This window comes from Lipotes vexillifer, unplaced genomic scaffold (assembly GCF_000442215.2).
Source record: "Lipotes vexillifer unplaced genomic scaffold, Lipotes_vexillifer_v1.1 scaffold753, whole genome shotgun sequence".
Lineage (NCBI taxonomy): Eukaryota > Metazoa > Chordata > Mammalia > Artiodactyla > Lipotidae > Lipotes > Lipotes vexillifer.
In genome coordinates, this window is record NW_006783618.1 from 1,345,361 (window position 1) to 1,359,476 (window position 14,116).

General features: G+C 52.4%; 1 protein-coding gene across 1 annotated transcript; it reads left to right on the forward strand.

Moving 5' to 3' along the window:
- The first annotated feature begins 814 nt into the window (after window positions 1-814).
- SCN2B (sodium voltage-gated channel beta subunit 2) lies at window positions 815-11,469 on the forward strand. The gene is made up of 4 exons (XM_007456327.1): window positions 815-1,061; window positions 9,610-9,776; window positions 10,082-10,292; window positions 10,983-11,469. Exons 1-4 carry the CDS (start codon window positions 992-994, stop codon window positions 11,180-11,182), a joined length of 648 nt encoding a protein of 215 aa, XP_007456389.1. The 5' UTR covers window positions 815-991; the 3' UTR covers window positions 11,183-11,469.
- The last annotated feature ends 2,647 nt before the right edge of the window (window positions 11,470-14,116 follow it).

The following is a 14,116-nucleotide window of genomic DNA, read 5'->3' on the forward strand; positions in this document are numbered from 1 at the left end:
TTTTGAAGGAAATTTCAACCATCGTATCATTTCACCTATAAGCACTCCAATGTGTATAATAGATAATGATGTTAAAGAACATAACCACAATTTTTTTTTTTTTGGCCATACCGTGGGGCATGCGGGATAATAATTCCCTGACCAGGGATCGAACTCGCGCCCCCTGCAGTGGAAGCACGGAGTCTTAACCACTGGATGGCCAGGGAAGTCCCAACCACAAAAAATTTTTAACGCCCCCCCCCACCAAATCAAGAATTATTCATTAATATAATCTAACACCCAGTCCATATTTATTTTCTTCCCAATTATCTCAACAATGTCTTTTTTACTGTTGATTTGATTGAATCAGGATTCCCCAAAAGTTCATGTTACAAATGATTGTAAGAGCTCTTAGGTATTTTTACACCAACCTGCTGTTCTGTTTTCAGTGGAAATGCTAGAAAAATGAGGAAGTTCTTACTTTCTGAAAGTCTCCCACCTCACTTCCCTGAACCCTTTTCAAACAAAACAAAAATTAGCTTCTCCTTTTTTGGGTGTTTTTAAATGACAAAAAGAATTCACCTGTCACAGCAGCTTTGAAATAAATGGGTTCCTCAAACAACTTTCCAACTCCAACAATCACCCAAGTGGAGAAGAAAGGCAGACCATGCTTTAGTTCTGGTTTTGGAGGGTAAAAATTTCCGAGGAACTTTACTCTTTGCAGACAGAGTTTTTTATGCCCTCCCACCTCCTTTTTGAAATCCACCAACCACAAAATTTACTCCATCCACTTTTTTCTCTCTCCCTTCCACACTCCCTCTCTCTTTTTAGCAGCAACATACAAGCCGGCCATATTAGAGAGATGGAAATAAAGCTTCCTTAATGTTGTATGTGTCTTTGAAGTACATCTGTGCATTTTTCTTTTAGCATCTAACCATTCCTCCCCTGTTGCCCTCGGCCCCTCAAATCACCTTCTCCCTATCCCACCCGACTAACATCTCAGTCTCTGAAAATGCACAAAGATGCCTGGCTACCTCGCCCTGCCTTCAGTCTCACGGGGCTCAGTCTCTTTTTCTCTTTGGGTAAGTTAGACTGCACAACTGCATGCTCCTGAGGGTCCAGAAGTGCAGCCGCAACAGGAGGAGGATGGGGGCCGGGGGCAGGAAAGAAGACATCGCTTGAGCCTCCCTTCGGCGTTGTCCTTGGGAAGGGAGGCTCGGGGATGGGGGGAGATGTGGCTGGGGACTGCATAACGCTGGGACGACTTGGTCGCAGAAATGTTGGGTCAGGGGATCTGAGTGTTCCTCGGAGGTGTCAATTGTCAAGTGGGTGATTTTTCTTTGGATTTCCCTGAAATGGACGTATGTGGGGCTGGGGGCCGAGGGTAGGCTGATGTGCAGAGCCTCTTCGTGGATTTTTTCTTTTAGCTGCTACAAATCTCCTGGGACTTAATGCTCCCTTAAGGGGCTTCTTCTGTGAACCTTGATCTTTGGAATCTGGTGGATTTAGGATGTCAGAAAAGAGTGTACGGGGGAGTAGAGGGGCAGAAACTTGAGTCTGGGTCTGGCTTCCCGGAAATCTGTACCACCGATTTGTTGCAGTGTGTGGAGGCGTAGGTGGGAAGCAGGCTTGAGGAGTGATCTCTGCATTGGGAAGAGAACTGCTGAAGCAGGCACTGATGGAGAAGCTCTCTGGCTTGGGCCAGATGGAGTGGAGGAGGGGTCAGGTGAAGGGATCAGAAAAAAAAAAAAGAAAAAAAGGGAACACATGAGTGTGGTTGTGGCCCTTTGGATCACGTCTCTGAACTGTCCAGCCCCACCTTGCCGACTGTCAAGAGATCCAAATGCTAATTTCATACATGGTCACTTATGGACTTCCTGGTGGGTAGGTGGGCTAGGGAGTCACTTGCAAACCTGCTTTATAGGTAGTTTCCTTCTTGCTCTTAAACTTACTCATTGCTGGCATAGCAATTGAGGATCCAGTCCAACGGCTGTCAGTGGGAATATTCCCCATCACAAAGTTTCTCTCTCCCTCCTTCTCTCCCTCTTTTTCTCTCCTTCTCTGGCATGCTGTGCTGGATATTGGGCTGGAGTGCTAGAGACAGCCCAGGGCCCCTGACAGCCTGCACGATAAGGCCTATGAGCTTTGCTGAGTTACTGAACATATTAACAACAGAGCAGGAGTGTTAGGGAAGCTCAGGCAGTAGAGACAGCATGAGCCTTGGACTCGATTTGGGTTTAAAGCCACCTTTGTCATTTACTTCATACTATCGGCAAGTTACTCCCCTCTGAGCTTCAGTTCTTTCCTGGGTGAACTGGAGAATACCTACTGCCTGGGTTTTTTGTGAGTCTGGCACATAGCAAGTGCTTAATAATAGCTACCGTTTATGAACTCTTTTCACGTGCCCACGCGTTGTGTATCTTGTTTAGTCTTCACGGCAACTGGTAACCGCATGGGGCAGATACATTATGATCCTCACGTTACAGATGAGGAAACAGGCACAGAGAGGTTAAGTAACTTGCCCAATAAGGTCACAGTAGTTTAAGGGGAGCTGAGATTTGAACCCCTGGTTGTCTGACTTCACCCCATTCTTTTTTTTTTTTTAACATCTTTATTGGAGTATAATTGCTTTACAATGGTGTGTTAGTTTCTGCTGTATAACAAAGTGAATCAGCTATACATATACATATATCCCCATATCCCCTCCCTCTTGCGTCTCCCTCCCACCCTCCCTATCCCACCCCTCTAGGTGGTCACAAAGCACCGAGCTGACCTCCCTGTGCTATGCGGCTGCTTCCCACTAGCTATCGGGTTTGGTAGTGCATATATGTACATGCCACTCTCTCACTTTGTCCCAGCTCACCCTTCCCCCTTCCCATACCCTCAAGTCCATTCTCTAGTAGGTCTGTGTCTTTATTCCCGTCCTGCCCCTAGGTTCTTCATGACCATTTTTTTTTTTTTACATTCCATATATATGTGTTAGCATACGGTATTTGATTTTCTCTTTCTGACTTACTTCGCTCTGTATGACAGACTCTAGGTCCATCCACCTCACTATAAATAACTCAATTTCGTTTCTTTTTATGACTGAGTAATATTCCATTGTATATATGTGCCACATCTTCTTTATCCATGCATCTGTCGATGGACACTTAGGGTGCTTCCATGTCCTGTCTATTGTGAATAGAGCTGCAATGAACATTGTGGTACATGACACTTTTTGAATTATGGTTTTCTCAGGGTATATGCCCAGTAGTGGGATTGCTGGGTCGTATGGTAGTTCTATTTTTAGTTTTTTAAGGAACCTCCATACTGTTCTCCATAGTGGCTGTGTCAGCTTACATTCCCACCAACAGTGCAAGAGGGTTCCCTTTTCTCCACACCCTCTCCAGTATTTATCGCTTCTAGATTTTTTGATGATGGCCATTCTGACCAGTGTGAGGTGATACCTCATTGTAGTTTTGATTTGCATGTCTCTAATGATTAGTGATGTTGAGCATCCTTTCACGTGTTTGTTGGCAATCTGTATATCTTCTTTGGAGAAATGTCTATTTAGGTCTTCTGCCCATTTTTGGATTGGGTTGTTTGTTTTTTGCTATTGAGCTGCATGAGCTGCTTGTAAAGTTTGGAGATTAATCCTTTGTCAGTTGCTTCATTTGCAACCCCCTTTGTCAGTTGCTTCATTTGCAACCCCCATTCTGAGGGCTGTCTTTTCATCTTGTTTATGGTTTCCTTTGCTGTGCAAAAGCTTTTAAGTTTCATTAGGTCCCATTTGTTTATTTTTGTTTTTATTTCCATTTCTCTAGGAGGTGGGTCAAAAAGGATCTTGCTGTGATTTATGTCAGAGTATTCTGCCTATGTTTTCCTCTAAGAGTTTGATAGTGTCTGGCTTTACATTTAGGTCTTTAATCCATTTTGAGTGTATTTTTGCTTCACCCCATATTCTTAACCACTGAATTCTATTGCCCCCGATATTTAAGAAATGATGCTGCTATAGTAACAATAATTTGGATCAAAGAATCTTAAGTACAGGCAAAAGAGGGGAGTTGGGTGAGTGACCAGTATGCAAGGAAATGAGGATGGAGGACAGGCAACCTGTTTGGGGAGTTAGGGAGAGCTTCCTGCAGGACGGAGAGCCTTATCTAAGTGAAGAAAGCAAGGGGGCTCGGGGACCAGGACCAGGGTGTGGCTTAGAGAAAGATGGAATCTAGGGTGAAGAGGTCAGGGCATGGGGGCTGTGAGGTAGTGGTGGGAGGAGGCTAAAGCCTCTGCAAGCCTGGATGGGGGGAGGGTGCAGGAGTAGGGGCCTTGAACTTGAACTTGATTGGCGCTGTGATGAGACAGGCCCTGGTACTCTGAGGCCGAGGGCTCAAGTGGACAATGGAACCTTGGTGGTTGTAGCAGCATCAGTCCCCAAGATGGAGGGATGTCCCAAGTGACAAGGGAGGGGACTGAGACAGGGCCTGGGTTTGTGAGGATGACTACAGAGCTGACAAAGGGACAGGGGACAGCTGGCCAACCTGTTGTACACACGACAGAAGCACATGAGACTAGTTTTCAGTTAGAAGCAATCCAAATGATTGGTTTTCCTTAGAGTTTTTCTCAAAACTCTTGGCTCCACGGTCACTGGCCTGGGTACCAAAGTCTGAGTTATGTTAGGTGAGGCTTAGAAAGTGGAGTCTGGTCCTCACTCAACCCCACTGCACACGGACACACGGGGGAAAACGCCTTCCCTTCCCTCTCCAGACTTTTATCGAGTGCCCACTGTGTGTCACATGCTGTTCTGGGTCCAGGGATACCAAGATAAGTAAGAATCAGCTCCCCAGAGCCTCCCGAGGGACTAGGGAACATAAACAAAAAATAGTAATGCAGCATCCCATGTGCTGTTAGCAGCTAACCTTTGGTGGGGGCTGACCATGTGCCAGGCACTGCTGTGAGCTTTATGTTTTAGTATTCAATCCTCACAATGGCTCCAGGGGGTAGGGCCTATTGTTGTCTCCCATTTTACGGATGAGGAAACTGAGGTGCTGGGAGGTGAACCATCTTGCCTAAGATCAGACCACGGTGCTAAAGCGCTGATCTTGGCCACTATGCCATTCTGCCTCCTGGTCTGGAAGTGACAGAAACCTCCCGGTCTGGGGAGAGGGCAGGGGCACTGGAGAAGCTGCCACGGGGGCGATGCCTTGTTAGGTGGGATCTGCGGGGTAAGCAGGAGGGCTCAGGGGCAGCAGGGTGAATGAGCTTTCCAACCTGCAGCAAAAACACGTGCAAAGGCATGGAGGAGTGGAAGAAGGTGGCGTTTTCAGGAAAGTAAGAACTCCGGGGTCACTGGAGTGGAGGAAGCATGAAGGGTTGGGAGCAGGACAGGAAATGAGGCTGGGATGCTGGATGGTCCCAGATGGCAAAGGGCTCAGAAGCCCAGGAGCCTGGATGAGATCCTGAAAGCAGCAGGGAGCCAATGGCGATTGGGGATGAGGGGTAACAAGGACAGGTGCTCTCCTGGCTGCATGGGGGTGGCCTGGCCTGGGAGGGAGACCTGAGGCGGTGGGTCTGAATGGTAAGGCAGCCCGGGAGTTGGGTTGCATGTCACCGTCACCTGGGTGGCAGGGGCTGCCCTGGGACACAACGTGCTCCAAAAGGGTGGGGACTAATTTCTCTGCTTAGACAAACTCTGTTCTTTTTCTTTAACCAAGAAGAAAATTAACCTACCTCATAGGTTGCTGTAGGGTTGGAAAGAGGCATGAAGAGAATTAACTTCTAGTCTCGGTAGGAAATAGTGTTTGACAGGAGATGAGCAAATTTTTGTGATCTCTGCAAGACGGGCCAGTTAGAAAAATATATGACATGGGGCCTGAGGTGCCCAGATACGCCTTAGAGAGAGTGAGGGGCCCTGGCATTGGTGAAGTTTTGTAACTGAGCTCAAAAGCCACATCCTTACGGTACCCTTGTTGAATCATTTCCTTTCTGTGAGTTGGAGATCAGAGACTCAGGCTCCAGACCTGGTCCCAAATGGGACAACCAGGAAGATTGTGAGCCCCCCTTGTATGGAGGTTCCTTTAAGAAGACCATTCCCCTCTGGCCAGCCTGACTGGCTGGGGGCTGACATGGGGGCTGGACCTGCCATGTAGACAGCAGGAGGACTGAGCCCTGGGACCCCTTGGTACAAAAATCACCCCCTCACCCAGCCTCCACCCCTCAACCTGCTGTCTAGAGCCTGGAAGCCTGGCAGCCTGGGTTCCAATCTAGCTTTGTCACTTACCAGCTATGAACTTGGGCTATTCATTTAACTTTTTTGTGCTCCATTTCCCCACCTGGAAAGTGGGGGTGATAATAGGGTTGCTGTATTAAATGAGGTGATATCTGTAGGGTATGTAAACAGTGCCTGGCACACAGTAAGCACCTTGTTGTTACTATGAAGTCCTTTTGTGGCCCTAGCCATGGATTCGGCTAATTTCCCGAAGCAGCAGAGCTCATCAGGAGCCCAGGATTTTGCTCACAGCTCTGTCCTCGTTGCATGATGATTTCCTCATCTTTAATGAGAGCCTGGATTGGTGAAAGGCCTAAGGCCCTTGCCCTGAGCTGGGATGCTGGGAGACCTCAGGCGGAAGTGGGCGCTGTACTGGGAGTCAGGAACCGTGATTTGGGGCCCGGCTTGTCCCTACCTGCTGTGTGTCTCTCTCAGGCCTCACTTTCCTCGTTGGTAAGATGATGGAGCTGGATCTACAGTTCCTGAGGTTCCCCCTGCTTTGGTGACTCCTGTTCCTCTCTCTGCAGCTGGGACTTGACGGTTGACCTCTCCGACCACTAGAGGGCACACGTGTCCGCCTGGTGCCTCTTGCAGGCTGTGCCATAGGGATGCGGGGAAGGACCCGCATTGCACCTCTCAGTCTGCCCCGCTCCTGCTGGCCAGAAAAGGCCCCTCACTCCCCAGGGCCCTGCCCTCCCGCACAGCAGAGTGCTAGCTCCTTCAAGATGGAGGGAGCTCCTGGTAGGGTTCAAATTCTGTCTCTGGAGTGATGCTGTGACCTGGGGCGGGACAGAGGCAGGGATGGGTCAGCCAGATGTGTGGGACCTACTTCCTAATGCCACTTGGAGGCTCCTTTTGCTCAGGTGCCCTGGGAAGGTGCTAGAGAAGCAAGGTGTTCCTGGGGTGTGAGGTAAGCTCAGGACAAGGCCCTGCGGGGCTCCTTCCCTGAAGATACCTCCGCCTCTGCAGAGCGGGGGCGGAGATGGCATTTTCAGCACACCTCCTCCTCGCCTGGCGCTGTGCTCAGTGCTTTCATAACGCTGTGAGAGCGAGGAGATGGGAACTGGGCTTTGTTCTCCTGGGGCTGCCGCTCAGCCTCTCCAGTTCATATTTCCCTGATGAGCACTTCAGCACACCTGGCCTTGCAGGTGGAGCCGTGCGCCTGTCCCTCCATCTAGGGCTGGGTCCTGACCTCCCTGGCCAGCAGTTCAGAGCATCTCCTGTTCTTAAGTCCTGCCTGCTGGCCCTGGCCACTCATCCAAAGGGATGAGCCGAGTGGAAGGGCTTCGCTATCCCTGCTTCCAGGCTGCAGTGCTGCTGTCCCTGGTGTGGGACCCGGCAGCTTTGTACAGTGAAATCTGCAAAACACGAGCCCTGTGCAATCCGGGGGAATACCAAGGGGCTGCCCTGAGGGGTCAGGCTCCAACGCGGCCCTGCCTAAGCCCTTCCTGCTAAGGGGGCAGAACTTGAGGAGAATTTAGGCTACCCTTTGCCTTATTTTTATTTTGTATTTTTTTTTTTGGCTGTGCCTTGAAGCTTGCGGGATCTTAGTTCCCCCATCAGGGATTGAACCCCGGGCCACCGCAGTGAAAGTGCTGAGTCCTAACCACTGGACCGCCAGGGAATTCCCCTACCCTTTTCTTTACATATTTTATCTTATTTAATTATTACCGTAACCCCAGGAGGTAGGTATCATCAGCTGCGTTTTACAGAGGAGGGGCCTGATGCTCAGAACATGGAGGAACTTGCCCATGTTCTCCCAGCCGATAGAAGGCAGAGCTGGGATTGAACCACATCTAATGGGGTCTCTGTGCCTCCTAGCTGATCCCTGCCGTCCCCTAGCGGCTTCTTCTCTCACTCAGAAGAATAGTGTCCTGGTCCTGGCCTAACTCTGGGACCTCGGCTCTCTCCAGTTGCCCGCTTGATCACTCTGCTGGTTGTGCTTCAGATACGTGATGTTCATTCCAACCGCTGGAACTTTCCTCTTGATGTTCTGCTGTCTTGGATTCCTTCAGAATTTCAAATGGCTCACTCCTTCACTTTAGTGGGGGGCCATCTACAGGGCCGCGCTCGGAGCAGCTTTCCCTGACCACCCGATGTCAAACACACCCCGCACCTTGCTTTATTTTTTACGGCCCTTGCCTGTGAATCAATAGCTAAAGTTACATTATTTCTTTCCCCTGTTAATGTCTGTCCCCTTCCCTAGGATGTAAGCTCCATGTTACAGTACCTCTGCCTGCCTCCATCACAGCAATAACCCCTGGGGCCTAGACTGAGTGCCTGGGGCACAGGAGGTGATTTATAAATATTTGGTAAATGAGTGAATGAATGATTGATACTGAGCATTACTGCTTCTCCTTTATAAAGAATATTCATCTTTTGGGATGAGGTTCTGACCATATTGGCAGAGAATTTTAGAATTCAGCCCAGGGCTAGGGTGAGGTGAGTGCAGTGCCTAGGGTGCAAAATTTAAGGAGGTGTTTGCATGAGCCTGAGGGTGGGCACCCCCTTAAATCTTGTGCCCAAGGCTTTCTGCCCCTCTGTGGGCGGGGGTTGGATGGACACTGCAGCTTCAGCTGGGAGGGCTTCGGCTCACTCCCCTCACCCTAGACTCTGCCCTGCTTGGAATGTCAGAGTGGGATGGGCCTTCTCAGGCCGCACACCCAGGGCTCCTGGACCGGGTCCAGGGCTCCCCAGAGGATTCTGCACCCTGCTGTCCCCTGCAGCCTGTATCAGCTCCTTGCTGCGGTGTGTCCAGGCCTGGCATCTCCAAAAGGGACTCCTGTCCTTGTAGACCCATCAGTTGATCCCTTCGAATTGTGCCTATTCTTCTGGGGCATCTCTTCCTTCCCGTTGCTCATCTGCTGTCCCTGCCAGGAGCCTGAGGAAGAGAAGGGGGCTGGGCTGGGCATATGGCTTGACTCTTCCCTGCGGTATAGAGAGCGAGGCCTTCTGAATCTGCATCTGTCCTCAAGGCTGCCTGCCCCCAGGGGACACCGCAGCTTCAGCTGGAAAGGCTTTGGCTCAGCCGAGATGGTTGAAAGTGGTGGGAAGAAGGGGGAACCGAGGCCAGCACCATGCAGCCCCTTGTCCAAGCCATCAGGTGGCCATGACAGGCCTGTGGCAGGACAGCCAGATGGAGGGAAGACTTGAGGCCATCTGTCTGTCCCTGGCTTGACAGATGATGTGCTCTCTCTCCACCCCAAGGGCCACATCAGTTACCGCTTAGGAGCTTTGCCCACCCCACCCCACCCCCTAATTTCAGCCATAAGGGACCCCGCCAGCTGTCCTAGCTCTGCTCTGCTCCCCACCAGGTGCAGAGACTTGCCCCCTCCCTGGCCTTGTCTGCCAGAATCCTCACCAGCTTGTGGCTTTGTCCACAGTGCCACCAGGGAGGAGCATGGAAGTCACAGTACCTACCACCCTCAACGTCCTCAATGGCTCTGATGCCCGCCTGTCCTGCACCTTCAACTCCTGCTACACCGTGAACCACAAACAGTTCTCCCTGAACTGGACTTACCAGGAGTGTAGTAACTGCTCTGAGGAGATGGTGAGTTCTCAGATAGAGGCAGGGGTTGGGGAGGCAGGAGCCCCACAGCGTGAAGCTCCCCTTTCCCACCACCTGCCCCTGCACTGTACCAGGACCCTAGCATACCCTGGTGGGCTATCTGCTCCTGAGGGCATTGGCAGAGGTGTGCTGTCGTGCTTGGGTGGCCCTGGGAGGGTGGCAGAGATCTAGAGGTGACTGCCTCTCTTCCAGGTAGAAGGGGGCGTGGGAGGAGGGGCATCCTGCTGTCCTTGCAGCTCCTTGCTCATCCAGCCCCCTATCTTGTCCCTCGCCTCCTGCCCCCCCAGTTTCTCCAGTTCCGCATGAAGATCATTAATCTGAAGCTGGAGCGGTTCCGAGACCGCGTGGAGTTCTCAGGGAACCCCAGCAAGTACGACGTGTCAGTCACACTGAGAAACGTGCAGCTGGAGGATGAGGGCACCTACAACTGCTACGTCATGAACCCACCCGACCGCCACCGCGGCCACGGCAAGATCTACCTGCAAGTCCTCATGGAAGGTGAAGAGCTGCTGGGGGGGCCCTGCCCATTCCCACCCAGCTACTCTCCAGCAGGACTAGCTGGGGCTCTTTGGGAGAGGCTGTGCCCTCCGGAGGGGCGGGAGCAACAGCATGTGCTGGGTGGAAGGCATCTGTTTTACTCCTTCCCGTCCTTGAGGACTATGTCTCAGAGAGTCCTGATGATGCTATCCAGCATGATCACGATCTTAAGAATCCCAAGAGCAGCTTTCATTTATTGGACACTTGCTATGTCTCAGTTATAGCTAGGGCTAAACTCTCTAGATGCAATATCTCACTTCATCCTCATACAACCCTATGAGGGAGGTACTATGATTATTCCCATTTTACAGAAGAGGAAACTGAGGCTACGTAAGGTACCTAAGGTCACACAATTAATAAATAGTACAATCAGGACTCAAATTGGGTCCATTTGACCTCAAAGTCCATCCTCTTGGATACTGCATTATATTGTCCTCCCCTGGGGCTTTTAGGTGCCCTGGGATTATGGGGTGGGTGGGGCGCTTAGAGGTCCATGGCCTGGGTTGATGTTTTGCTTTGACTAGAGTGCTTTCCACAGAGGAGAGTAAAGTCAGGGCCACCCCACACCTACTGCAGGGAGCAGGGGCCAGTGGACGAGGCTCCCTTTTCCAGCCCTAGGGCTCAGCGGGTCTGTTTCCTCTCCTTCTCCAGAGCCCCCTGAGCGGGATTCCACTGTGGCCGTGATCGTGGGCGCCTCCGTCGGGGGCTTTCTGGCTGTGGTCATCTTGGTGCTGATGGTAGTAAAGTGTGTGAGGAGGAAAAAAGAGCAGAAACTGAGCACGGATGACCTGAAGACGGAGGAGGAGGGCAAGACGGATGGAGAGGGCAACGCGGACGATGGCACCAAGTAACGGGCGGCCGGCCCTGCAGCCCCTCCCTCGCGTCCTGTCTCCCTCCCACTCTCCGCCCCGCACGGTGTGCCCCCGCCTGCCCTCTCTTGGTGTGCTTCTCTTGAACCGGGATCCCAGGGCTGACCTGGGGCCTCCTGAACCCCTCCCTTCATATCCGCCACCCTGTACCAAGAGAGACTCACCTCTCTTTGATTCAAGAAACCTGCCCTGGCGTCTGGGATGTGTGGGCCCTGGGGGGAGGGGGAAGCGGGCTCAAAACTGTCAACCTCTGAGAAGAGGCAGGAGGCCTGTGGGAGGGGCGCAGAGAGAGAAGGGGGAGGGTGGGCAGTGGAGGAGGAGGCCAGCTGTCCAGCCTGCCCAGTGCGTGGACTGGCCTGGTGGCAGCTTCAGAGGGGACCTGCAGGTGGGATGGGGCTCTGCTGGCTGCCTCTAGAAGGCCTGGGGTGTGGCATGCCTCTGCTCCCCGAGCTGCCCCTAGCCCTAGGCAGCCTTGTCACGGGGGAGGTGATGGGTTCCTATAACTTGGGGGTGTGTTGAAGGGATGACCGTGCGTTTCCTGGGCCTTGAAGGGAAGGAAGCTGGAGGCAGCTGGAGACGAGCCTTGGCCCAGGGAGCTCTGCTCTCACCTTTCTCCTTCGATAGCTGCTACCATAGAAGCCTCTGGGTTTCTGTGGGCTTGCTAAGCCCTTGGGATTTTTGGCAGGAAAAGCACCAAAGGGCTGCTGAGCTAGGCCGTGGGGGGGCGGGGAGTCGTGTTTCTCCAGGTGGTGGTCATTTTTCACCGCAGTTACCCACTCACAGGAGGCAACTGCAAAGTTAGCTCAGGGACGAGGGGCTGGGGGCTCCGTTGTAAAATGGAGTTCAAGGTTGACTGCCTTCTGCCCCAGGGTGGCCACCATCACCTGGGCCAGGAGCAGCTGAGGTGCGGAGATAAGGAGGGAGGGGGTGGGAGCCACGTCAGAGGAGTAGGTGTGCAGAGCGGGGGCCTCGCTGGGGCTTCTGTTCAGACTTTCCCCGTTACCCTCAGCAGGGTTTCATCTGGCTTTTGGCCCTGAGGGAAGCATGAGGGGAGCCTTGTAGCCTCTGAGACCCTGTGGCCATGCCACATCTGGAGCCATGTCACACCCTCCCCTGCCCCTACAGTTCTCTCTGGGTGGGGAGGAAAGTAGAATTTGTGGGGAGCCAACTTTCACTGCCATTTTACTCACATGAAGAGGGAATTGCTCAAGCCTCAGGAGTGGGAGAGAGACAGAGAGAAACTGCCTTGGAAGATCCTCAGAGATCAGCTAGCCAAGTCACCCATACTACAGACCTGGAGACTGAGGTTCAAACTCACAACCGAGGGGCCTGCTTCTCCTCTGGTTCCTCAGTCTCCAGGTTGGATGAATAGAGCCACGCTTTGCCCAGTGGGAGGGGCCTCTGCAGACAGAGAGATGAAGGAGATGAGGGGAGGGAGGTGAGCTCCTCCAGCCCTGCTCACCTCCCTGGAGCCCAGGCCCTCCAGGCTGTGACTGAGGCAGGGATGGGGTGATGGGAGTGGGAGGGCAGAGCTGCTGGAATGCCCCATGCCCACCCCAGGCTGACCCTCTGCAGCACTTTCCAGCCTTTCTCAGAGCTCAGGCCCTGCCCAGGCTCAGGGGGTCAGAGCCCAGGGCAGGAGTCTGGGGAAAGGGGGTAGAGATGGGACTCTGACAGCTTCTGGGACCCCTCTCTGCCTCTGCCCAGCAGATGGCCTTTTTGGGGAGAGAGTAATAGCATATGGGTGATTCAGTTTAATTCACTTCAATTCAACATCCATTTATTGAGCATCTCCTATGTGCCAGGCACTGGGCCAGGTACTGGAGATGCACACAAAGCAATAACAGAGCTGGGAACTGCTAGGTCAGCGCTGTGGGGACCAAGATGAATTTTTTTTTGGTGCATCTAATTCCACCTCTGCAGCCACTGCTTCCAGGGCTGGAGTAGGAGAAAAAGGAAGAGATTCCAGAATCTGGGCCCTGGGAAGGGGGGAAAGGAAGGAAAGAGGGAAGATGCAATAGGGAAGAGGGTGAGAGGCCAGACAGACTGGAGGGTGGGCAACCAGCCTGAGAGCTCCTGGGTGGGATGAGTCCAGCTCACCTGGAAATTCTAGCTCATCAGTACCTAACTGCCAATCAACACACTGCCAATGGGGGTGGGCTAAGCCCCCAGGATGCCTGGGGTAGGTGGACATCGCCCATCCTTGGAGCCAACCAGCTGAGAGGGGAGAGATGGGTAGTGGGCACCCTCGTTCCAGCTGAGACCAAGGGTGGTTGTAATAACATGTCTGCAGCTTGCAGATTTCACTTTTTGGCAACTTCTTAAGTGCTCTCCTCTTCCGGGATGAGTGAGGATCTGTGTGGATGCTGGGAACTTTTCTTTTTCCAGGACTCATAACATTTAGGGAAATTGTTTGCAAGATTCCCTAGGTTTATTCTAAGAAGTCCTAACTCTCTATAAAGAAGCTCAAGACTTCTGGGTCCCTTCCTTTCTCTGCCCTGCCCTAGAGGGTCCTAGGGAGAGCAATGCCTCTCCAGGGGCCTCAGGCGCCCAAGCAGATGGGGATGGGCCAGGAACCACCTTTGTCTCAGGTACCCATCCTCATATGCACTTTCTTCCCGAGCCTCTTAGAGTCTCTTCCAGAGGCCTCATAGAGCTGCCTCCCCCAGGGCAATGAGGCTGGGAACAAAATGGAGCTTCTGTGAGTAGAGGTGGGAGACTGGTGAGATGTTTCCACAGCACCCTGCTTTCTAGCGTATACCTCTTCCTGCAATGTGGGGCTCAAGCCCTACTTCTGGCTGCATGTTCCCATCACTGTGCTCTGCTGGGTTCAGTCTGCTGGTTTTCTCAACTGCCTCTGCCTCTCCTGCTCTCTTGGAACCCCGTTTCTGTCCCTTTCTCCTAATTAAGGGCCCC